General features: G+C 57.6%; 3 protein-coding genes and 1 pseudogene across 3 annotated transcripts in view; 3 read left to right on the top strand and 1 right to left on the bottom strand.

The window, feature by feature from the left end:
- The window catches only part of LOC139603897 (zinc finger protein 436-like), a 450,855-nt pseudogene that overhangs the window by 399,028 nt on the left and 27,115 nt on the right, over positions 1 to 24,712 (bottom strand).
- Positions 1 to 24,712, top strand: part of LOC139603880 (zinc finger protein 436-like) — a 249,248-nt gene that overhangs the window by 177,348 nt on the left and 47,188 nt on the right. The gene's annotated exons all lie outside the window — the stretch shown is intronic.
- The window catches only part of LOC139603913 (zinc finger protein 3-like), a 255,596-nt gene continuing 232,636 nt past the window's right edge, over positions 1,753 to 24,712 (top strand). The window contains exon 1 of the mRNA XM_071454923.1: positions 1,753 to 2,071. The gene's annotated coding sequence lies outside the window, so the exon portion shown is untranslated. The remainder of the gene's footprint in view (positions 2,072 to 24,712) is intronic.
- Positions 2,465 to 3,848, top strand: LOC139603908 (zinc finger protein 211-like). The gene has a single exon (XM_071454919.1). The coding sequence runs from the start codon at positions 2,550 to 2,552 to the stop codon at positions 3,372 to 3,374; it is 825 nt and encodes a 274-aa protein (XP_071311020.1). The 5' UTR covers positions 2,465 to 2,549; the 3' UTR covers positions 3,375 to 3,848.

Genomic DNA, 24,712 nt, shown 5'->3' on the forward strand with positions numbered 1-24,712 from the left:
TAACGGTTCTTTACTAGTGTGTATAATATAATAATAGTAGTGTGTATAAACAGCTCCGGCAGTGCCAACAAACAGAGCCCGGAGCCGGTCCCGGCCTTTCGGCTGCGGCGCTTTCCCCTTGGGTGCAGTTCCGGGCACGGCCGGCAGGGGCGCCGGTGGCTCCCGCGGGGCGGGGCAGCGCATCCCTGCCATCGGAACCTCTCTTCACGGCAATAGAGCAATCCCTTCATCTAACTCTTTCACTTTTTTACCTTCTGTAGCCTTTCTCCCGTGTTTTGGGAAAGAATTTGGAGAGGGCTGCCTTTTAACTGAGCTCCTCGTGTTTCGATAAGGTGCTTCCTGTAGAGAGAGGGATTTTCCCTGAACAGCAGGAGCTGTGGTTACCAAGGGGACGTAACTCAGAGCAGGAGGGGTCAGGGGAGGATATCCCGCCGAGGCTCGGTGGGAGTGTGGGCAGGGTGTGCTGCCGGAATCGCCAGAGGGGGATCTTCCCGTGGAGGCTGAGCCGGAGCGTGGGCAGCCCCCACATGGCTTATGGCGGCTGATCCGGCAGCTCCCGGCAGAGAAAAGGCAGGTGGGAGACCCCGGCAGCAGCGGCGGCGCTGCCCAGCGCAGCTGGCACGGGCAGGGCAGCCGGGGATGGGATGGCTGGGACCCACCCTCGGTGCGGTCGGCGCGGTGACCTCGGCCCACGCGGCAGGACAGAGCAACCCCATCTTGCCCAGCATGGCCGGCAGAGCGGCCGCGGGCCGGGCAGTGGGGCCAGGGCACACAAATTCACCGCCAGCGCCGGGGCAGGTGGAGCTGCCCTGGGCAGTGAGCCCGCACCTGGGATGGAAACCGGGGCAGGCGGAGCTGAGGCGGGCAGCGAGCCGGGACCCGGGACAGGCGCCTCGGCCGCCAACGGAGGGGGCAAGAGCTGCAGAGGATCCCACTCTCTTTCTGACTTTTCCTCTGGTTCCCCTCCCTTTCATTTCCCCTTTTTATTTTCTTGGTTTTTTCCTCGGGTGTTTCTGATACTTCAAAGATTTTTATTCTCCTAAAATCTCCTGTCTAACATATGGCATATTCTCTTTCTTCTAGATTAAATGGGTTTTTTTCCAAATAAATCCAGAACCTAACAAATCTAAACTTCTGCTTGGATATTTTGAAATGGTCGACGAGCTAACTCATGACCTCCTAATGTTGTTTTTCTCATCACCTTTTTATTTATCCTTTGGCAAATTAAGCATCTTTCAGTGACTTGCTTTGCTACACCAAAAATCCCAGTGCACCCAAAATTCCTTAAAAAATGATCACACAAAGCTTGAGTACGCCAGTGGGGTTTCTGATGCACGTCTTCTAATCTTTTCCTAGTAAGCACATTTTATTAAGTAATTGTCTTCCATGTAGAAGTTTCTATTTCCCTGATTTATCTTGTTCATTTCCTATCTTGTTTAATTCTTTTTTCTCGGCTTCCCTAAACTTTGGAATTTCCAGTTTTTCCTCGTTTGGAGTTAATATTAAAGAAACTCTTTCAGCTCCATTTTCTGCTGCATCCTTAGCTTTGTGATCTGCCCCCAGTTTGCCCAGTTTGCCTCTCCTTTGGCCCGGGCCGGGTTCCCCCCGCCCGCAGCGGCTGGGAGCAGCCGAGAGCCCCGCGCTGCCCATGCCGACCTGGCCCGGCTCCATGGCCGCTGCTGCCGCGGGCTGCGAGGGCTGCGGGAACGGGGCACCGAGGGTGTGGCTGCTGCTGGGGGAGGAGGAGGAGGGAGGGAAGGGCAGGGATGGAGGGGGAGGAGGAGGAGAAGGAATGGAAGGGGCGGGATGGAAGAGGAGCAGGAGGCGGGGATAAGACAGGGGAGGAGGAGGAGGAGGGGGATGGAAGAGGAGGAGCGGGAGGAGAAAGAGCAGTGAAGGAGGCGGGGTTAGGAGGGAGGAGGACAGGGAGGTGGAGATAGGACAGAGGAGGAGCGGGAGGAAGAGGAGGGACAAAGGCAGATCAAGGCTGAGCTGCGGGAGCCACGCAGTCTCGATCCCTGCCTGAATTCGCAGCCCCCACCTGTGGGATCATCGCCCCCCCATGGCACAGGTGAGCGGGGAGGGGGAGCCCGGCCCGGATATCCCGGGGGGTCCCTGGGTTGGGTTTTTGGGGGGATGTTTTGGGAATGAAGAAGTCCAAGGCTGAGCGGAAAAGGCCCCTCGGGGGGACATCGGGGGGTGGCGGTGGCGGCTGCGGGCAGAGGCAGCCTGGAGGAGCAGAGCCCTGTGTCCCCCAGGAGGCCAAAGTGGGGAGGCCAGAGAGGGGGGAGCGCCGCCATTGGCGGGAGCCTCAAGAGCCTGGAGAGGGGCAGGGGGGACTCCTTGGAGCCGCTGCAGCGCAGAGCAGAGAATGAGGGGAGAAGGGAGCCCGGGAGCCCAAAGAGCCCCGGCATCCCGAAATGGGGAGAGCCAAGAGGGGGCAGTGCGTCCCCAGAGACGGCCTGGGGGGATCTCGATGCCCTTGCCTGTGGCACGGAGGCAAATCCCATGCTGTCCTTGTCCTTCCTCGCCCAGAGCAGGAGCTGAGCATGGAGAGCAGGGAGGACAAATGCCCGCGGCAGAACCTGGTGGCAGAGGCCGTTTTGAGCGGCTCCACGGCGCAGGAAGCCAACGGGGAGGAAAAGGCCCAGAGATGCCGCACGAGGAGGGGCTGCAAACGCAGATGGCGGGGATGTGAGGGGGAAAGAGCCAGCCTGGGCCGGGAAGGCGGCCGGAGATGGAGCCAGAGCTCGGAGCTGGTGCTCCATGAGCAGCTCCATGATGGGGAGAAGCCCCACACGTGCGTGGAGTGTGGGAAGAGCTTCAGGTGGAACTCCGAGCTGATCAGGCACCAGAGGACCCACACTGGGGAACGGCCCTACGAGTGTGGGGAGTGTGGACAGAGCTTCAGCTGCAGCTCCAGCCTGATCAGGCACCAGAGGACCCACACTGGGGAGAGGCCCTATGAGTGTTCCAAGTGTGGGAAGAGGTTTCAGACTAGCTCCAATCTTCTCCTGCACTATCAGAGTCACACAGAGGAGAGGCCCTTCCAATGCCCCGACTGTGGGAAGGGATTCAAGCGCAACTCTGACCTCATCAAGCACCAGCGCATCCACACAGGGGAGAGGCCCTACGAGTGTGATAAATGCAGGAAGAGGTTTATGACCAGCTCCCATCTCCTCCGGCACTATCGGATTCACACAGAGGAGAGGCCATTCCGCTGCCCCGATTGTGGGAAGGGATTCCAGCAGAACTCCACCCTCGTCACCCACCGGCGCATCCACACTGGGGAGAGGCCCTACGAGTGTCCCCAGTGTGGGAAGAGCTTCTCCTGCAGCTCTCACTTGACCCAACACCAACGGAGGCACCGGTAAGGGAAGCCCTGCAAGTGCCCCGAGTGCAGGAAGAGCTTCGTGCGCTGCTGCAGCTCCATCCCCCACTGGAGGAGGCACTTTGGGCACAGCCCTGGTCACTCACATTCCCTGTGATCCATGTTGGGAACACACCTGCCTGCTTGTCCTTTGGTTTGGCCTGAATTTTTTTCTCTTCTCCATGTGTTTCCACTCCAAAAGCCAAGAGGGATGAATCTGTCACCTCAAAACCACTCAAATTCCACTGAAAATAACTGAATTTTAACCCAAAAAGGCTCAATCCTACCTCAAATTCCTTGTTCCCTCCTCAAAAAACCTCAATCCCATGCTAAACTCTCCATTCCACACCCACCAGGGTGAGATGGGGTTAGAAGGGGACTGGGAGAAGTGGGATCCCAATTTGGAGCAATGGGATTGGGATTGTGTGGGGCTGGGTGTGTGGGTTGTATTTGATAGCAAATAAAACTTTCAGAGTTAGTGATTTCTGTCCTGTTCATTTTCAGTCATTTCTGTTTGCAGAGTGCCACCTTCTCAGCTGATTCAATTCTTATAAAAGTCCCATTTTTTAAATCATCTAGCCTCTAACAATTAAAAAACCAATATCCAAATAAAACCACGCACCCCTAATAAACCTTTTAAAAATAATTTTAATTGTTTTGGAGTACTTAAGGATGTTATTAAAGTTTAATTGTTTGGTTGAAATGTCTGAGAAATTGTAGTGGTGTTTGCTTTTGTGTTTAGTATATTTGTAATATGAATTGTTTTACTAAGGTGTGTTAGATTGCTTGGTAGTTTCTTTAGATATTTTTATCTAAAGTACATTAGTCATAGAGTTAAAATTTTCAAAAGGTATTTCTTGATATATAATTTGTTTATTTATATACATTAGTAATATTATAGTAATAGTTGTTGCTTTGGTTTGAATCACTGTTGGAGTATTGTAAAGAAGATTTGAGATTTTTATATTTTATTTTTATTATAATTTTTTAAAGTTCAATTATTATTTCTTTGTTTATAATTTTATTGCAATTTGTTGCGGGGATAGGAAGGAAGTTCAAGGGCAGGAACATTTTTTCCTGGCTGGGAACTGGAATTCCAGACCCTGGGAGTGTGTGCAGGACCCCACAGACTGGGATCAAAGATGGGCTGGGATCAAATACGGACTGGGATCAAATACGGACTGGGATCAAATATGGGCTGGGATCAAATATGGGCTGGGATCACATGGATGGGGATCCTGTGCATCAGAACCCTCCAGACCAGGATAGCCTGAAGTGGGATCAAATATGGACTGGGACTGTATGGACTGGGATCCCAGGGACTGGGACCATATGGATCAGGACCACACAGACTGGGATCAAATATGGGCTGGGACTGTTTTTTAAAGTAACTTTGTTATAAGTTTTTATTTCTGTTGTTAATTAAGCTTGTGAAATAGCTGCTTCTGTTAAACTGCCTGCTTGGATGGGATAACATCCAATGCACCCAGGATGAGGACACCTGTACAGATCTGCCAACTATCAGCACTCCCCGTCTGAAGGCAGAGTGCACCAAGGCCCAAAACCTGGAGGTGATAAAGAGAAGGAGCCAAAACCACAGCCAAGAAACACACATGCTCTGAAAAGGCAGACCCAAGGAGGGGCCATGTAAAATCATTCCTGGAATATGTAAAGTAGTTTATGGGTATGCATGAGGCTCTATGAATATGCACCAGGCTGATGTAAGGGGAAAGGTATTTCAGGGCGATGCAGATTCCTTGGTTGTGGTTTTAGTCCATTTTTATCACCTCCAGTTTTTGGGCTTTGGTCTACTCTGACTCTGAGAAATTGAGGTTTTGGGATTTTTAGTATGTTGTGGATGGAAGCAAAATGGAGGGCACAGTGTTTTGTCCTGGGTTTCTTCTTCATGCTTCTTCCTTCTTCTTCATGGGTTTGGGTGGCTTTTTGTAATTGGGCAGAAATTCCACATTGCAGGCTCTTTGGGATCAGTTATTGGGTTAAAAGGGAAAATAATCTAGGTGTCAGTTCCTAATTGGATAGTTTAGTCTTAAAAGACCTTGGAACAAGAGATTGTGGGCCATTTTGTGCCTTCTACTGAAAAGCTGCTGAACTACCAGTAATGAGGCTGTTTTACTGATAAGAAATAATAAACACTTGAGTCTGAACATGAATTACTGTCTCAAGTGCCTTCAATCCAGAGCCAGTGAAACCAACAACTGGTACCCCACAGCTTGAGGTAGTGCCAAGGCAGAACTTGTTCATGCTCTTTTCCCCTGGTGATTTTCTACTCCCGTCCAGACTCTGATAGCAAAGCCGTGCTGGTGACAAAAGATTGACCTTGGCATCCTGGGGCACTTTCTGGGTGGGTGTTTGAATCTGCTTTTCCAGGCCTCGGGCTGAGCAGGGTGAGGCCGAGGCCTGGGCCCCTCCAGGCGGCGCCGGGAGCGCCCGGGGCAGCGGCGAGGGGCGGCCCCGAGGGGCGGCACAGGGGGCATTTCCCCCGAGCGGGCGGGCGGGCGGGCGGCGGGGAAAGGCGCCCTGGGCACAAGGGCAGGCACAAGGGCCCCGGCTCTCTGCAGTGCGGGCGGCCCAGCGCCGATCGCTGCTCCTGGAGCCGCTGCCAGGGCCGGGTCTCCTCCCCGCCGCTGACCCTGCACCTGCAGCGCTGCCTCCGCCTCTGCCGGGCTCCCCGGCACGGACGGCAAGGACGTGAACACGCTGCAGCAGGGGCCCAGCAGGGACACCCAGATGGTGCCGGGGCTGCAGCTCCTCTCCTGCAAGGAAAGGCTGACACAGCTCGGCTTCTTCAGCCTGGGAAAGAGACCCAGCCTTGATCCAGCTGTGGCCTTCCAGTACCTGAGGGCAACACACAAGAAAGCTGGACAGGGACTTTGTACGAGGGCAGGCAAGGACAGGACAAGGGAGCATGGATCCAAATGGAGAGAGATTAGGTTTAGGTAAGGGATTCAGAAAAAAGACTCTCCTGGAACAGGTTGCCCAGAGAAGGTGGGCATGTCCCATCCCTGACAGTGTTCAAGGCCAGGCTGCATGGAGCTCTAGACAAGCCGGTCCAGTGCAAGGGATCCCCAGCCACAGCAGGGGGGTTGCAGCCATGGGATTTTCCAGATCCCTTCCAAGCCAAACCATGCCACGACTCCATGATTCTGGGATACTTCCCCTCCTCATCCTCTGGCAGAAAAAGAAACCTGGCCCCAAGTTCCACACTGCAGACCATGTCTTTTGGCAGCCTGCAACTGTGTCAACAGAGGATGAAAAGAGATTACATTACTGACACGATTTCCCTTTTCTACTTGAAAAGTAAATGCTCTGCTCCTGTCCACTCTGGCAAAATTGTCAGAAGAGGCAATTGTTCCCCATGAAATGCTTGGTCTCATGCAAAGAAGAAATAAGCCAGAAGCCAACAGTCTTCGTTATTGCTACGTTGTTTTCTTTGGTTGCTTCTCTAATAGGAATGACTTTGGGGTGTGATTTGTTTGTTTCTCTCTTTCGTTCCTTGGGGCGCGCGGCGGCTCCTCCGTTGGGTTCCCCGGGCAATGGAGGAACGGCCGCGATTTCCGGCGGCTCCGCAGCAGCAGCAGCAGCAACAGCAGCAGCAGCAGAAGCAGCAGCAGCAGCGCTTCTCTTGATTGGTTTTCCACTCGACTTCCCACTCGCTCCGCATCCCCTTCTCCCTCTCACACTCACCCTACTCCCGTCCCGTGTTGGGCCGTGCCGTCCGTGTTCCGCCTCTCCCAGCCCGGCTGATGCCGCGTCCCGCAAGGCGCCCCTCGGCGGGGCCGCCCCGTGCCCGCCCCTGCCCGGCCCGCCGTGGTTCCGCCTCGGCCGGGCTCTCTCCGTCCTGGCTGTGGCACCGCTGGAGGAGCCGCTCGCTCTGGTGCTGGCGGAGCAGTGCGGTCTTTTGGCCGCGCCTGGCGCGGGCTCTGGCCCAGCCCCAGCTGAGGCCCCGGACCCGAACGAAGCCCCTGCCGCGGTTCCGCCCGCGGCCGCCCCGCTGCCGCCCGGCTCCCGCCCCGTGGCTGACAGCGTGGCCGGCAGCTGCCCTGCTCCGAGCTCCGCCGCTCGCCAGCTCGGCCGCCGGCCCCGAGCCGCCGCAGCTCGGGGCAGCTCGGCAAGCAGCAGCGCGCCGGGCGGGCGGGTGCCCCGGGCAGAAGAGCGGCAGCGCGGTGCCACCCGCATGGGCGGAGAGGCCTCCCCTAGAGCAGCTCTAGCAGCAGGGCCCACTGCTGGGCAGCGGCGGCTGCGGCAGTGTTTACTCCGGTCCCCGCCTCACCGATGGCGCCCCGGGAAGAGACGGGGCCGGCTCGGAGGGCGGCGGCGGGCGGCGGGCGATGAGCTCAGCCCGCCGCTGGCCTTGGCTCGCAGGCGGCCATCAAGCGAGTGTCCCGGGAGCACATCTCGGAGTGGGCACGGCTGGGGAGTGAGCGGGGCCAGCGGGAGGAGCCGGCGGGGCGTGCCGGGTGGGGCTGAGGCGAGGCCCGGCAGGGTGGCAGCCGGAACGTTGCGAGGGCAGCGAGCGTGGAGTGAGCGGGGGCCGCGCAGCGCCCCGGGCCGGGCCATGGCGAGCCGCGGCGGGGCCGGGCAGGAGCTGCCCGAGGCGCGGCGCAGCTTCGGCCCTGCTGACGGCATCGCGGTCCCCCCGCAGCGCAAGGGCGCCCTTGTGCCCCTGGAGCTGGCGCTGCTGTGGATGGTGTCGCGGCCTGGCTTCGTGCGGCTCCTGGACTGCTTCGAGGTGCCCGAGGGCTTCGTGCTGCTCACGGAGCGTCCGCAGCGCTCTCAGCACCTCTGGTACTTCCTGCATGAGCGGCGGTTCCTGACGGAGCCCGTGGCGCGGGGGCTGTTCCGCCAGGTGCTGGAGGCCATGGGGCACTGCAGCAGCCGCGGCGTCCTGCACCCCCACATCAAGGCCGAGAACGTCCTCGTCGACCTGGCCACGGGCGAGGCGAAGCTCCTCGACTTCGGCTGCGGCACGATCCTCCAGGACACGTTCTACACCCGGATGTCAGGTGAGCCCAATGCCGGGGCCCAGCTGGGCAGCAGAAGTTCCTCCCTTGGCTGGCAGAGGGGGAAGAGGGAGGGAAGGAAGGAGGCAAGGAAGGAGGGGGAATCCTTCTTCAGCCAGCTGCAGCCAAGTTGCTTTGTGGCAGGGCAGGGGCTGGCTATTGTGGAACGGGAGCTGGCTGGGAGGGAGGGAGCAGCATGGGCCTGATGAGCTGCACCCGTGTCCCATGGGAACGCCGGAGTACAGCCCACCGGAGTGGATCCTCTTTGGCTGCTACCATGGCCAGCCAGCCACCATCTGGTCCCTGGGCATCCTGCTCTATGAGCTGCTCTGTGGGCACCTTCCTTTCCACACCAACGAGGACATCGTCCGGGGCCAGCTCTTCTTCCTGCCCCGGCTGTCTCAAGGTGGGGATGCGCCTTCAAGGCACGAGGGGAAGAACGGGGTTGGGAGGGGCGGCTGGCACATAAGCGTCCTGCTCTTGCAGCTGGTGAGGAGGTGCATCTCCTGGGCTTAGCTGGACGAGGTGGCACCTGTGCCTCTGTGCTGGTGTCCTCCGCAAGAGAGGATCGATAGGAAGCTTTTGGCTGCAGCTCTGAGCACTCCTGGTGTGGCCTGGGCACTGTGGAATGTGGGAGAGCACGGACAGGAGCCTTGTCCCGCTGAGCGGCGGTTTCTGGTTTCTCTCCGCAGAGTGCCAACACCTCATCAGGTGGTGTTTATGCATGGAGCCCACAGACAGGCCAGCACTGGAGGACCTTTTTGAGCATTCTTGGCTGCAGGAGCCCTGCCTGGCCCAGGAGACAGCAGAGATCCAGGAGCCCAGCAAGCAGCAGTGGCACGCGTCTCATGGCGCTGGAAGAAAACCCCGGAGCGTTTCCCTGCGGCCGCGGCACAGAGGAGAGAGCGCAGCCGAGGAGATGCTGCTTCCGCTGGTCCCTGCGAGCTGTGGAGGCAGCAGCTTCGTGCTGCCCGTCCCATTGGAGAAGTGGTGGCAGTGCGGTGAAGGTGCCACGGACTGGGACAGGGGAAACATCCCCCTGCAGCTCAATGGCATCGTGATGTCCCCGCAAGCCGAGGCACAGCTGGCGCATTCTTCTGGAGCACGACGTGGAGCTGGGAACACCATCCTGGAGCTGGCGGCTGGCGGGGCAGAGCCGATTGGCTTTGGCTGCGGCCCCTGCCTGGAGGACACGCTCTGCGCCCCGATGGAATCAAGATGAGTCCCCAGCCGGCGCAGGGGCGGGGGGATGCTGGTGCTTCCAGGCACGGCAGGGCTCGGCCTGGCCACGCGCCAGAGGTTCCCCGCTCGGCGGCGCTGGGGAATATTAATTTTTCCGCCGGCCGCCGAGCTGCTTTTTGGCAGGACAGGGGATGGATGTTGTGGAAGGGGAGCCGGCTCCTGGCCTTGCTGACAGCTTCTGCCAGCCAGCCTGGCACGGGCTGAGGCGGGGGCAGCCAGCCTGACAAAAGCATCCATCCATGTGGATGGGGGCGGCAGAGGGGGACGGGTTCCGAAGCCGTGCCCCAGCTGGTCTGCTCTGCACGCCCTTGAGGAAGGGGTGCGTTTATGGGCGGGAGAGGTGGGGATTTTCCCCACCCGTGGACAGGTTTAATTCTCACATGGAGTGGTCAGACCCTCCTCAGGCCCATGAAACGGTGACAGGCTTTGTGCTTTTTCTTGTTTCCAGGTCTTGTTTTGAATTGACTTTCGTGCAATTGTTCTTTGTTTTTCCCAGGAGGATTACACCTGGTGCCCGGACCGGACGGGGAAGCGCCTGCAGCGTCCGTGGAGCGCGTCCATTGCCAGCGCTGCCCCAGGGGCCACGGTCTGCAGGGACAGCCCCTTCCAGAAGGACGAGGACCTGGTTTGGGATCGGCTCCTCTCCTGGCAGCAGCTCTGCAGAGGTGGGCACCCGGCTCCACAGCTCGGCTGGCAGAAGGGCTCCGGGCAGGCGGCAGCGGGCACACGGGCATCCCGCTCTTGCAGCTGCTGAGGAGGTTGCTGTGCCGGGATTAAGCAGAGGAGGTGGAACGTGGCCTGCCCCGCTGCCCTTCTCTAAAAACAGAGAATGGGTCGGGAGGTTTGGGCTCTGAGCACAGCCAGCAGCCTGGCCCGGGCACAGGCCCTGGCGGGACAGGGGGACAGGAGCCTGCTGCCACTGACCGTGGCTCTCTGGTTTCTCTCCGCAGGCTGCCAGCACCTCATGCCATGGGAACGGCACCGCTCGGCCTGCCAGGCTGGGAGGGCTGGAGGGCGGCCAGTGTTCATTTGCTGTCAAAAATAAATTGGGGTTTTTTGTCATTGTCATCATTGGAGCGTTTCTTTCCTCCTTTTCCAAGCTCTTGGCCTCCCTTCCTCCAGGGTAATCTTTTTTCTCCTTCCTCAACCGCTTGACGGCATTTGGCAGGGGGGGTTAAGCAACGTGAAAAATTCAACAACAGTTCCTGTTGCCAACTGCAGCAGCCCCTTCAAGAGCCCTGAGCTTCCACCAAGGTCAGTGTGTGCCTTGCAAAAGGAAGTGCTTTGCAGTGATGGGGTTGTTGCCCTGCTGCAAAAGCTGGGAGGAAATCAGAAATGGAAAAATGCCAATTTGGCTCAACCACCTCCCAGGTTCTTCATCTTTTCCCTCTTCTCCATGATAGGCAGGCAGTGCTGGACTCCAGCAAGGTTCAAGTTCTTGGTGCTCTCTGGCATCAAAGGGATCAAGGAAACTCTTGTACGCAGGGACTACAACAGGGCTACTTGTCAGAACCCAGGAAATTCCCCTGGCTGCCCTGGAGGACTCGAGCCCCTGCCCAGGGGGCTCAGAGACCCTGGCACAGAGCCCAAGACCCCTGTGCCTTTGATTTAGCCCTTGGACAAAACAACCTTACATGAAGAATTGCGAGCCATGAAAGTTTAAGTAGAATGATAGTGAATTTATCACAGGGTGAAATATAGATTGTTGGGGTTTCTAGAATGGGGCTTCAGGGGGCAAGATGGAGGAATCTGGGCATGTCCAGCCTTTCTCCTTCTTCTTGGCCTCCATCTTCTGCTGTGATGGTGGCACTTTGAGATTGGTTTAGAGTAGAAGCACACTGTCTAACATAGGTGATGGGTATTGGAAAGTCATTGTAAATATTGTACAGGTAGTTTTTAGGATAAAAAGATAACACCACCCTGGGGCAGGCAGAATGCCATAGAATGTCTTGCTGAGCAGACCTTGGCAGGACAGGAGAAAGAATTTTATAGATAAGATACAAGAAACAACCTTGAGAGCCAGAAATGAAGAGCTCTGACTCCTTCTTTGAGCACCAGGCTGGGAAAAGAGACTTTGGAACTTATCTCGGGCTCACTCTGACCAGCGAGAGACCCCGAGAGCATGAGTCCGTAAGACGAAATCTTGAAGGATTGGCTCCAAAACATAAATATCCTTGTTGGCCATGTCTTCTTGACCAAGAAATCCTTCAAAGCTCTTGTAACTACAAGTCTTGAGGCCCTGTGAGCCATGCGGTGCAGATGGGAGCCAAACTCACCCTTCCTGTCTATGGAGAAGAGAAGAAAAAGCAATGGCATCATCTGAAAAACTCACAGGTCCGCTCTCTAGCTCCTTCCAATCACCCAAAGTGCAATTTAGCTACAAATAGGTGTCAAAGACTCTTTGTGCTGGCTCTTGGACACCAGAGCAGCTGCTTTAGAATCTTTCACAGAACCCTGTGCAGTTCTGTGGTGCCAGAAATGGATCATTTGAAGAAACTTTCCCAACTGACTTGCATGGAGGTTTGTCTGAAGGGTATTTGAGGAGAAAGGCTCCCGGCAGAGCTCTGGCCTTTGGCCTAGCTGTGTCCCCTGCTGATTGTCAAGTGTGCCATCAGCTGCAGGGCTTTCTGGGCTAAAACTATCATCAAGTCACTGGGACTTGCTCTTTTTGGCCTCTAAAAGCTGGACCCACTTTCGGGGCAAATTTGGAGACCTCATCTCTGGGTGGATGGAGCAGCTAGGATTTTCCCAGTTGCTGGGAATGGTTCTCCAGGCCCTGGGTGTAAAACGGGGCTGCCCAGCAAGTGCGGATCTGCAAGATGATAAACAATTGTCTTGCTTTGAAAAGAGAGGTGTCTGCTAAGGAAGGCAGAAGCCTTCTCTGAAATGGAAAATGTCAATCCCCTCCCTTCAAATGATTCTCATTTAGAAATTCAAATGCTCTCAGGGAAAGATATGGGGATAGGACTGAGCCCGCAGAGCTGGGCAGCGTTTGCTGATGCTCTGAGCCCTTGCTAAAGATCCTGTGCGGGCTGTCTCAGACACCTGGGGCCAGGGATTCCTTCCAAGCTGGGCCACTTTGGCTGGGCCGGGGGCGGCCCCGGGGCAGAAGGCAGTGTGTGCAAGGGCCCTGGGTGGCACGCTGCAGCACGGTCACCGTGCCATGGAACGGAAGCCGGTGTCCAAGGCCCCTTTGTGACACGTGGGAAATAGAAGCTTGCCCGGCTGCTGGCAACACGCAACAGGGCACAAGGGGACAGAGCGGTGCCGTGAGGAGCCCCCGCACAGTGCACTCGCTCCCGTCTGACCCGGAGCTTCTCCGCGGCGCTGTTCCTGCAGCTGAGCTCGAGGCCAGAGCACAGGACTCGCTGACCTGTGGCCTTCCTGAGGCTTCTATTCTGCAGCTGCCCTCAAGGGCAGAGCGTGGGACTTGGTGCCCCAGAGCTTTCCCAAGGCATCTCTCCTGCAAGGAGCTCCAGGCACAGCCATGGAGCAGAGACCCCCGAGAGTGCCCAAGCTGGCCTGGGTGGAGGAGGAGGAGGAGGAAGAAGAAGGCCCTGGAGCTGCCCCAGCACAGGAGACAGAAGAGGTGGTGCCGTTCCATCCACCGCAGGAGGGTGAGTGGAAGAACTGGGCTGCAGGGCTGGAGCCTGCAGCCAATTGGCGCCATGCCATGCCATGCCATGCCATGCCATGCCATGCCATCCCCTGGGGAAATGCCCATGGACAGGAAGGAAGAGGGGCCGGGCAGACACCCTGCAGTGGCCGTGCTCCATCCCCTGGGGCATCCCGGGGCTCTCCCTGCCTGGGCAGTGCAGGGCTGGGCTCTGTTCTCCGGCCTCTCCCGCAGCCCCTCAGCTCTGGCTGCGCTTGCTCTTTGCCAGATGCAGCCCTGGAGCGCACACAAGAGCAGGAATCCAGCCGTGGCCGCTTCCGCAGAACAGCGCAGGTACCTGCAGCCACCCCCACCTGGGCTGGGCCTGCTGTCCCTGCTCAGCCCAGCACCGTGTGTGCAGCACTCCATGCAACATCCCCGGCCTCTTGCCCTTCTCCTACAGCTCGTCTGCGACTTTATCCGGAGCATTGGGCAGGAAGAGACCAGCACCATGGGCGCTGGGCTCAGAGCTCACTCAGAGCTCCTCAGTCATGAGACCAGTGCCGCCCTGCTGCATTTGCTCCTGGAGAAGGCTGTTGCCAGGCCAGAACAAGTGAGCAGCCTGGGGCCAGGCTTCAATTCCCCCATGAGTCCCGTGGCTTCCCCAGCCACGCCTGCTGGTCCCTGGGAGCCTTTGAGGCCATGGCAGTGCGCTGGCAAGGGAAGCACTTCTCTGGGGACCCTGGGGACATCGCTCCCTCTGGCAGCTTTCCAAGTCTCCCCGTGCCTTCTCCAGGTGCCCGCCATAGTGAGGTCCATTCACCGATGGCTCCTGGCCAATGATTCTGCCCAGCACAGGCTGGACAAGGCCCTGCTGAATCTCACCAGAGCACACCCGGGTGAGGCAGTGGTGACGCTCCTGCGTGCGGCCCCGTCCTGTGACAGGTATGGGGCCCACCTGCCCAGAGGGCTCAGGCCTCCCCAGCCCATCACCCTGTACCGCCTGGCCCAGGTGTCTGAGCAACAGAGAGTTCCAGGGCCCTCTGGCTGCTGCCTTTCCCAGCCCTGGCACGTCAGCCCCCGAGCCTGCTGCCATGCTCCCTTGCCATCCCTCAGGGGCCTGTCCCCACAGGGCTGGGCTGCCTGGCTGCTGCTGGCCAGGCCCAGTGGGCAGAGGAAGAGCCGGTGGTCAGCCCGGGCCCCTAGGGATGCCCAGGCCACGGTGCTGTGTCTGAGACCCCCCTGAGACAGAGCTCTAACCCCTCAGAGCTGCCATCTCCATGTGGAAGACCATCATGTGCTCGTCCAGGACTGCAGAGCCAGTGCTGCTGATCCTCCTGGATGTGCTGGGCAGCTGGCCAGAGCGCAGCACGTGCACCTCCGATGGGGACAAAACAGGTGTCTTTGGCCTGGCTGTGAGTTTCTGCAAGTGGCCTTTGCTGGCCCCATGGCTGCCTCTCCAGCAGCTCTCCATCCTCCTTCCCCCAGTGCATCTCCCTGCCTCAGGCGCTGGCCTGAAACCTGGCCCAGGGGCAGCCTCAGGCCCACCAGGCCCCGTGCTCCCCCTCCCAAGGTCTCTGCGGGCCTCTCCCTGCCCTGCTCGGGCCCTGCCACAGGGACACCTGGGCACTGAGCGCTGTCTCGGGGGCCTTTGTCCCTTGCAGGCCACCGTGGTGATGTGGAAGATGCTCCAGGAGCCCCATGTGCCACGTGTAGTGACGTCGTATTTCCCCCAGCTATTTGTGCATCTGCTCTTCCAAGTGTTCTTCAGCACAGAAGAGATGCCAGAGGAGGTCGATGCCTTCTGGAAGGAATGCCTGCAAGAGCACGGCCTTGCCACCAGCCCCAACAGGTGCTCCATGCCAGTCCTCCTGTCCCTGCCATGTGGCCTGCCAAGGAGCCAGTGCTGCCAGGGTGACCTGGCCTTTGCTGTGCACACAGGTTTGCAGTGCAGACCCTGAAGTCCCTGCTCTGCCGAAAGCAGTACAAGGAGGTGGTGGTGTCAGTGGAACGCAAGCGTGGCTGGGACACGCTGCTCTGTGCTGACACCCGCCACTATGCCGTGGGTCTGCTGGCCAGGTGAGACTCCCCTTCTTCCCATTGCTCCCGGCATTTGTGCCCTGTGCCCGGGCTGTCCCACACAGTCCCCGTGGCCCTGGGTCACAGGGCCTTGTCACCGAGGGACGGCCAAGCAGACTGGAAAAGGCTGGGAGGGGAGAGAGCACAGGAGGAGACACCTCCTAAAGGGCCCAGGTCCCCTTGCAGGACGGTGGTGAAAGACCAGCAGGCTCTGCCAGCCTGTCCTTGGAGAGATTTGCTCAGGTTCCTGGTCCCTTTTTCGCCCTCCTAGGGAGATGCGCCATGCTTGTCTTGGGTTGGGTTCCAGTATTGCACTCCACCTCCTCTGGCTGCTCAGCACACAGGAGCCACACTGGGATCTGCCCGCCCTGGCGTTCCTTGTGGAGGTGAGCCGGGTGTGCAGCGCTGCCTGGCTGAGCTGCCTCCCAGCTCTCTGCCCTCTGGGAGCCGCAGCCGCCTGGGACGCTGCCCGCGCCCTGTGCTGCTGCTGCTGCTGCTGCTGCTGCTGCTGCTGCTGCTGCTGCTGCTGCTGCTGCTGCTGCCTGGGCCCAGCCCTGTGCGGCTCCGGGCTCCTGCCGGCCGGCTCCCCCATCACTGGCCTGTGCCTTTCAGCTCCTCCAGTGCCTGGATGCCAGTGAATGTGGTGCCAGTGTTGTGAAGGTCTCTTCAAGGTACCTGCAGAGCGAGTGCAGGGAGAGGCGTCGCCTGGCGCTCAGGGCCCTGCTGGAGCTCATTGATGATCCCTCAATGGTGAGAAGGGGGTGGTGGCTGAAGCTGCGCTGGGAACGCAGTCACTTGGCCTGGCCTGGGCTTGGGGCTCTGGGGCAGCTGCTCCCAGCTCTCCTGCCTCCCGCTTCAGCTGCCCACGTGCTTCGGGACAGGCCTTTGGCCTCTGGGCCCTGCGGCAGCAGGATGGCCTTTCACAGACTTGTGTTCCGCACAGGCCGAAAGAATGTGGAGCCTGACCCAAAGCCTCATGGACCTACTGTGCGACAATGATGCAGAGATAGCTGGCATGACCCTCATCACACTCAGCTTTCTATTCCTGCACAAATCACATATTCTGATGTCAACCCCCATTGCCCTGCAGCTGGCTGAGGCACTCCTGCCACTCTTTGACCACGTAAGGCTCTGTGCCCCCAGCCACAGCCGCTGGCTGCTGCCTGGAAACTGTGTGCCCTGAGCATTTCCAGCCCTGTGCCCAGGGGGGCCTGCAGGAACCAATTCTGAGGTAGTTTTTCTTTTTTTTTTTCCTACAGGATAATAGCCAGGTCCAGCTGCTCTCCATCAAACTCTTCCGAGACATGATGGAGTATTTGGAAGAGAGAGAAAACCCTTTGGAAAGCCCTGTACAACAGAGCTTGCTTCCACTCTTCTTCCACTGCCATGATGAGAATCAGCGTGTGGCAGAGGTGAGGACTCGTGGGCTGCTGCTGTCCCCCTGGCAGGGGGCTCGGCTGCCTCCTGCCCTGCGCCTGCTGGATCGCAGCCTCCTGCAGGCCATGGCACGGGGACGCGGGTGCCGTGCCCTGGGCTGTGGGGCCATCTCCGCGTCCCTGCTGCTCTCCAGGCTTCTCGGGAAGCGCTGCTTTGTGCGCTCAAGTTGATGAAGAGGAGGGATCTCAAGAAGCTGGTGAAGGAGCAGAAACTGTGGAAGTTCAGCGAGTGCCTGGTAAGGAGGGCCTGCAAGGCCCAGCCTCAGGCTGGAGAAGGCCCCTGAGGGCGGCGCTCAGTGTGCGGGCCGGGCAGCTGAGCCCCTGCCCGCTGCGGCAGCCAGAGGCCGCGCGGGCTCCTCTCCAGGCTCCCGAGGGCCCGAGCCGGGTGCCCGTGGAGCCCCGGCCCGGCGGGGCTGCGGGGCGGCACCGCGGCTCCCCGGGCAGCAGCCGGCCCGCTGCCCCCTCCCCTCGGGAGCCCTTGGCCGGCGGCTGCTGGCCGCGCCTCAGGGCTGTGCGGGCAGGGGAGGCTGGGGCTGGGCGCAGGCAGCGCCCGGCTCAGGGGCTGAGCCCGCGCCAAGCCTTCCCTCCTGCCGCTCTCTGCAGCTGGCAGAGGACAGGAGCCGAGCGGCCGAGCACCTGCGCCGGGCCCTGCGCTACCTGCAGAGCCCACAGGAGCCCCTGCGAGAGGCGGCCATCAGCTTCATGGGTGAGCCACGAGCCCGCGCTCCCTCCCCGGCCCGGCCCGCCGCAGCTCGGCCCCGGCCCCGCCTGCTGCCCCGGCAGCGCCAGCCGGGCCCGGCGCCGTGGAGCCCCGCCTGGGCTGGGCATTGCTGCTGCCGCCCTCTGGCAGCCGTGCCCTGGGGCGGCAGCGTGCGCCAAGGGCCGGGCTGAGCCCTGCCGGGCCAGCAGCCCGTGTGGCCACAGCGCCGCCAGCGCCGCTGGCAGGGAGCTGTGCCGCTGCCGCCGTGACAGGCTCTGTGTTCACAGGCATGGCCGGGCGGCGCCTGAGGGGGCAGCAGCGAGAGCTGCAGCTGATCTGCACTGGTGAGTGAGGGCAGCGGGCTGGCAGCGGGGGCTGCCGGGGGGGAGCTGCAAGCCCTGCCCCGGCTGCGGAGGGCTCTGCTCCCGTGGCCAGAGCACACTGAGCTTTCAGGGCCACGGGGGCCATTGCTGGCCCGCAGCTTCGGCCTGATCGCCTTGCTCCCTGCTCCCTCCTGGCCATGGCAAGAGCCGGCTGGCATGGCCCTTGCAGGGGGCTCTCCTCGGCTCCCCGCAGATCTGCCTCTGACCGTGGCTCTGTTGCTCTCTCTTGCAGCCCTTGAAGACAAAACAAATGACATCAGCATCGCCGTCGGAAGCCTGGCAATTCAAACGCTCTGCATCCTCAAGTCAGGAGAGCGGGCTCCCATCTCCAGCTTCCAGTGGCTCCGAAATCACCTGCGCAGGGCATGGAAGACACGGCCTCGTGTGTCACGGCTCGGCTGCCTGCCCTGCTGCAGCTCTGTGGAGAGCTGATCCCAGAAGCTGTTTTTGCTGGGCCACCTGAGTCAGGAGGATTTTTCTTTTACTTCAAGAATGTTCTTTTCTTTGTTTTTTTTTTTTTTCCCTTTACTATGTAAATATAGACTGTGTTCTAATACACAGACTGCCAGGATCTTTCTTTTTCTGCCCAGGCTCCGCAGGGCCTAGGGGAAGAGGGGATAAAGGGTGCTTGTGCTCAGCCAGCTGCCCAGGCGTGCAGTGGGCAAGGGGAAATGGCCAGAAGGCCCTTGGCCTTTGGTGGTTCTGCTGAAGCCTTTGTGCTGCCCACAGAGCAGCTGGGCAGGGGCCGGAGCTGCGGGGATCCCTGCCAGAGCGCTGCCTGGAGATGGCCACAAGCCCTGTGCCAGGCAGGAAGCACCATCCGTGCCCTCCTGCCCGTCTGCTGCTGCCTGCCTTGCTGAGGGCTCCCAGGTGCCTCTGCCTGGGGCTGCTCTGGAGCTGCTGTGGGGCTGCAGCGCTGCTGCCGGGCAGCTTGGCCAGGCTGGGGCAGGGCCTGAGGGGCTGGGGCGCTGGCAAGCCCTGAGCAATGGGGCTGTCAGAGGCCACAAGCAGCCCCCTGGCAGCCGCCTTCTTCCTGCCAGAGCTGACTTGCCAGGCGGATCCTGGGCACTCTGGAACTAACAGCATCAGTGTTATTAGAGAATGAAAGTGATCAAAGATGTCTAAAGTCCCACCATTTCAGAGGTGTTTGAGGGGGAATTCAGGATTTGGGGACACATTCTGTGTGGGGTGCCCCTGTTGCTAAGAGGCAGGAATTTGATCTCACCCTTCTTGTGTTGCTAAGAACTCCTCCCCAGACCCAAACCCACACTCCAGCCCTGGGATACCCTATAAAAACCCCACGGCCCTGCCTCTGCCCTGTCTTTCAGGGGTCAGAAATGGACTCTGGAGCTTTCTGAAACCCAGACCCGTCTCGTTTGTTCCCGGCACCGGCAGCTGCAGCCTCCCTGGACACCATGAACTCTGGAGAATGGGGGCAGCCAGTGGGGACAGGTCCTGGACTGCAAGATAAGTGTGTGTTCTGTTTGCCATCTGTCAGTGGTGGGGCAGTTATCTTCTGTTCATTGGGCAGTTTCTCTCTTCCACAACCAATCCTCCCTGTGGGGAGGTGTGTTCCATTAATAGGCCATTAATTATTAATTATCTTCTGGTATTGGGCCACTGAGTGTCAGTGCATGGCTGATGAAATGACATCATCGCATTGGGAGATGCTCCGCCCAGGGGGAGGAGCCAAGCATTCCTACCTGGATAGAATCTGAGATTTGGAACACTGTAGGCAGCCTTTTCCTCCTGGATTCCCAGAGGAGCAGCTGTCTTTCTTCTCCACTGGATTCCCAGAGGATCAGCCTTTTCCCACTGGATTCCCAGAGGAAGGAAGATTCCCAGGCCCATCTACAGCAGCCCTGGACCTTCAGAGGGAAACTCCACCCTTCTCCAGGATCCCTGCTCCAACAGAGCCACACCTGGCACTGCAGGAGGGCTGCAGCCACCGCTGAATGGGACTGCTGCCAGCACCCTGACCCACAGGGTGTCAGGCCCTGTTCTGACTCTGTCAGTGGGTTTTTTTTCGTCTGTACTACTGCATTTATATTGTTAATTTTTCCTAAAAAAGAACTGTTATTCCTATTCCCATATCTTTGCCTGAAAGCTCCTTAATTTCAAAATTATAACAATTCAGAGGGAGGGGTTTACATTTTCCATTCCAGGGGAGGCTCCTGCCTTCCTTAGCAGACACCTGGCTTTTCAAACCAAGACAATAACAAAGTTACTTTAACACCACAGATAGAAAATCCATTTTAATCTCTGCAAAAAGCCAATATTATGTGTCCATAACAATAAACCTCTCGCTGAGTGATGGTAGATGTCAAAGTAACTTTGCTATAAAGATACAGTTTTTATTTCTGTTGTTAATTAAGCTTAGTGAAATAGCTGCTTGTGTTAAACTGCCTGCTTGGATGGGATAACATCCAATGCACCCAGGATGAGGACACCTGTACAGATCTGCCAACTATCAGCACTCCCTGTCTGAAGTGAGCTACACTTTGGTAACATCTCATGTTTCATGCATGCAGTGGGTGACCAGATGATTTAAAATGCTAATAAAATAAACAAGAAAGATTTTAAAATGCTAATAAAATAAACAAGAAAGGTCATTTATGTTCCTCAAAATAACAACAACAATAACAACAACAACAACAAGTTCTGGTTTAATGAAAGGTGGAATCTGTTGCTCTTAAGAGCAAAGATTCATAGCTGGAATAAAGAGTGTTCAGCCCAGCTGTTTCTACTGTGAGGCCATATTTCATCCCCCCTGAAAGTCCTTCATGTTTGCACAGAAAACTCTCCCTGCACAGCCCAATGAATTCCATCACTTCAGCTGGCCAAACAACCACTGTGGTCAAGTGGGGTCTGAGCAGCTTCCAGGATCCCAAGCAGCTTCAGAAGCTTCATTTTACACCTCCTCTTCTCCCAGTGAATACCCACCACCACCATCACTGTGGACCCATAGCTGTGGATCACTGGCCTGGCCAGCACAGGGCTAATGTTTGCATCAGCCAGGAGGAGCTGCTCTGCCTGGCTGTCTGTCTCAGCCTCAGCCCTGAGACCCCAAATGCCTCCATTCTGGCCCAATCCTTCCTGGTGCTGAGCATAAGAACTCGTGCAGACAAGAGCAGGGAGGGAATCTCCCCAGCCGTTTATCACCTCAGCAACAAGACCTTGGCACCAGGCTGTTATCTGTAGCAGAAAGCAGCAGCAGAAAGGAGACACCAGATCACCAGCCCCAGACCATGGTCCTGGTGCTGTCCTTACCAGTGATCAGTGTCTGCAGCTCTCCAGGAGCTCAGGGAGCAGGGATGCTCCTCACCATCTCATCTTACCCATGCACCCAAAGCCACAGCCAGCTGTGTGCTCCTGCCCACCAGCACATGCCAAGGCACAGCGTGGGGTTCTTGGGGAGGTGTCCTCTGCAGGGCCAGGAGTTGGACTTGGTGATCCTTGGGGGTCCTTTCCAGCCCAGGATATTTTGTGATTCTAAGGCTTTGGCCAGCCCAGGTTTCAGCCACCTCCCTGATCCAGGTGTGATTGACCCCAAACCAGATCTTGCCTCTGTCTACCCTCCAGTGCAAGGAACATGTTGCATCTACCCCAGCCCCCTGCTTGTGTCTGATGGATCATGCTGACCTTTTCAACATATTTCTTGGAGTATTATAAAACATTATCTGACAAAAAGCAAACAAACCAAAAAAAAAAAAAAAAAGAAAAAGCAAACCAAAAACCAACAAACCAGCCCAAACGAAATCAATTTGGGTAATGATGGCCTTTTGTTCCAGTTTATCCTGCACCAAACTCCACAGATGGTAAATCTGAACATTTCCCAGACCTTCACAGCAGAGCTTGGAAGTGTCTCTCTGATTTCTTGGTTGTTTCATGACACGTGCATTTCTCCTATATAATCCCAGTGTTTTGCTTAGAAGCCATATTATAACTGAATCAATCTTCTTCATTTGAACATCTAGGACAGATTCACACATCATTTCACCATTAACTAGGATAGACTCAGCCTTGCAGATCTTTCAGGTTTCAAGCCTGGCTGTGTTGTTTCAGTTCTTTGCTGCTGCTTGTGTTTTGTGAAAAAAAAAAAAAAAAATAACCAGACTTTGGGACTTTCTGTTGTGGCTTGAAGAAGAACACAGGTTGTTTCATCGCTGTTGTGAGACATGTGTTACCCGGCTCATTAATTCACAACAGTTCTTGTTTTCTCTGCCTTTTTTCACGCTGATGTGATACATTTGTGAAGTCCAGGGTTGTACTGCAAGTGATTAATGCTGCAGTAAAGTCTGATAAACTGAGATTCCAACAAAAAAGTGTGAAAAATGTAACCTCTAAAGTTCTGAAAGCTCACATATGACAAAACCCATAAATCACCCCAGAGGCAGTCATTATGGAGAGTTACTAACTAGATTATGCAGCTGCATTTGTCATCATTTCCCATTACGTAGAGAATAAACCTGTCAGCCTGATTTATGGCAGAGGGCTCCACAAGATGGGAACTGGCACCTGTACTGTTCTGTGGAAAACGATGAGAAATGCTGTGTGTGCTCAAGTGCTGAATGGAAAAGGAAGGAGGGGAGATAACTGTTCTTTGAAGGCACTGATTCAGGGACAAAGGCTTCAGAGAGGAGTCATGCTTACTCCCATGGGATGGCAGGAAGAGTATCCACCAACCTGTCCCAACAGCAGCAGCAGCATCAGAATGCGTTCTCCACAGGTGGAGGGAAGAGAGGAGAGAGGAGGTCTTTTGAGGGGACCAAAGTCAGTCATGGAGAAATCCTAGAAGCCTGGAATGGTTCAGGTCACAAGGAATCTGAAAAACCATCTTGTTCTAACCCCTGCTGTGGGCCGTGACAAACTGAACAGCTGAATGCCTGGCTACTCAGGGCATACTCAAGGTTTTGGATTCCATGCCTGTGCATCTACCGTGGAGCAGCTGGGTCTGCTGGGAGCAGATGGCATCCACCTGAGCTCAGAGCAGGCCAAAAGATGGGCAGATGTGGGACTGAGCAGGGCGAGGGACATCCCTGCACAGCAGCGCTCTGACAAGAGCAGCAGTGGCCTCCTCTCAGTGCCCTTCCCCGAGCAGCAGCCGCTGAACACCATGGTGGCTACACAGATGCTTTTGGCTCTGCAATCCCTTTGTGCTCAAAGGCCACGCTGGGCATTTCAGCTGGGCTGGAAGGTCTGGCTGGGCAGGGAACAGGCAAGAGGCACTGCTGGTGTGAGCTCCATGTGTTCACTGGGGACACAAGGAAGATTCTGTTCATCCAAAGAAAAACACAAGCAGCCAGTCCCTGCTAACACAGCAGTGTGACTCTGTCCAGAGCAGCTCAAACTCTCTGCCAGAACCATCCCCCTGCACCTTCTTGATCTGAAGGGGACTAGAAGTGGTTTCACTGCAGTTCTTTATTTCTGATGTCTGACAATAGGAAGGTTTCACAGAAGTCTTGGATGGACTGGATCAGGGAATAGTCAAGCAAGAAAAACTGAGCAACCATCACCCAACCCCACTGACAGAAGAACAAGTCCCATTAGGAAAAGCACCTCAGCTGTTTTCATAGTTGATAATATGTATCCTACTCAACATTATTGATTATAATCTTTTCCCTTTGGAACCTTATCAGTGGGGACTTCTGCCTGCTTTGTGAAGGGAGCCCCTGGGGCCCATCCCCTCCCAGAGGGGCTGCACTTGCTGCCTGCCGGGGCTTTCATTGCTGGGCCCACTGGGAGCCCCTGAGCTGGGCTGGGCACCAAGGGCGGGGCTGGCCCGGCTGTGATGCCTCTGGCCCCTGTGACAGCAGGGGCAGCGTGTCACAATGGGGGCAGCTGGAAAAGGCCCCCGCAGGTAACGCTGGCCCAGCACAGCCTGGGCAAGCGGTGAGTGCGCACGTGGCGGGGCTGGGCCGGGCCAGGGCCGGGCCACAAGCGCCACACCCGGGCCTGCATTGTCCCCCTGCACCCAGGGCCAGCCCCTGGGGCCGGCGCCTTGGCCGGGGCACGGGGCTGCTGCTGCTGGCCCACTGGCACAGGCCCTGCTGCCTGCCAGCTGCCCGGGGCCCTCTGCTTCTGCCCTCACATCCCTGCGCCTCCGGGCCTCACTTCAGCCCCCACAAGCTCCCTTGGCAGCCCCAGTGAAAGCCTTGTCTCTCTCCTCCTGCAGACCATGGCGCACAGAGCAGTCCTGGCTGGGCTTGTGCTGTTCCTCTTCCTGTTCCCACTTTCCGTGGTGGACAGATTTCACGGGGATGGGCAGCCCCGTGCAGAGGAGATGAAAGCGGCCCCCCCAGAGCCAGCTGAGCCTGGCTGGGGACCCTGGCTCCTGGCTGCCTTGCGCTACCTGCACCAGCTCTGGCAAATTGCTCAGCCGCTGCTCCTGCTTTTGGGCTGGTGGCTCAGGCGCAGAAGGGCAGCCACGAGGCAGAGAGCAGCGGCCCAGAGAGCTGAGGAAAAGGCCAGAAGGAGGAAGGTGGAAAGCGAGCGGAGAAGGCGGCTCCTTAGGAAGAGATTCAAAGACATGGAGCAAATGCGCCAGGCCACGAAATAAATAGAAAAGCAAATGGCCAGGCTGATTGGAATGAATAGGGATACAACCAGGATGCTGAAGGTAGGCAGGGCAGGCTTTTGGAGGAGCACAGGCAGTGGCTGTGTGAAGAAAAGCTTCCTGCTGGAGATGCTCTCTGGGCCGGCCAAGGCGAGCCGCACATCTTTGTGAGCAGCCGGCGCACAGAGCTGCGCTTGCTGCCCAGCACAGCCCTGCGCCGGGGCACAGGCTCCGGGCTCCTGACACACCCTGCCCCTCTGCCCTCTCTCTCCTCACGGGATCTGTAGTAACTGCATCTATTTTAACCCTTTTCCATGCAGAGCCTTTGCA

This window comes from Agelaius tricolor, unplaced genomic scaffold, assembly GCF_023055355.1.
Source record: "Agelaius tricolor isolate 1412-34295 unplaced genomic scaffold, bAgeTri1.0.p SCAF_42, whole genome shotgun sequence".
Lineage (NCBI taxonomy): Eukaryota > Metazoa > Chordata > Aves > Passeriformes > Icteridae > Agelaius > Agelaius tricolor.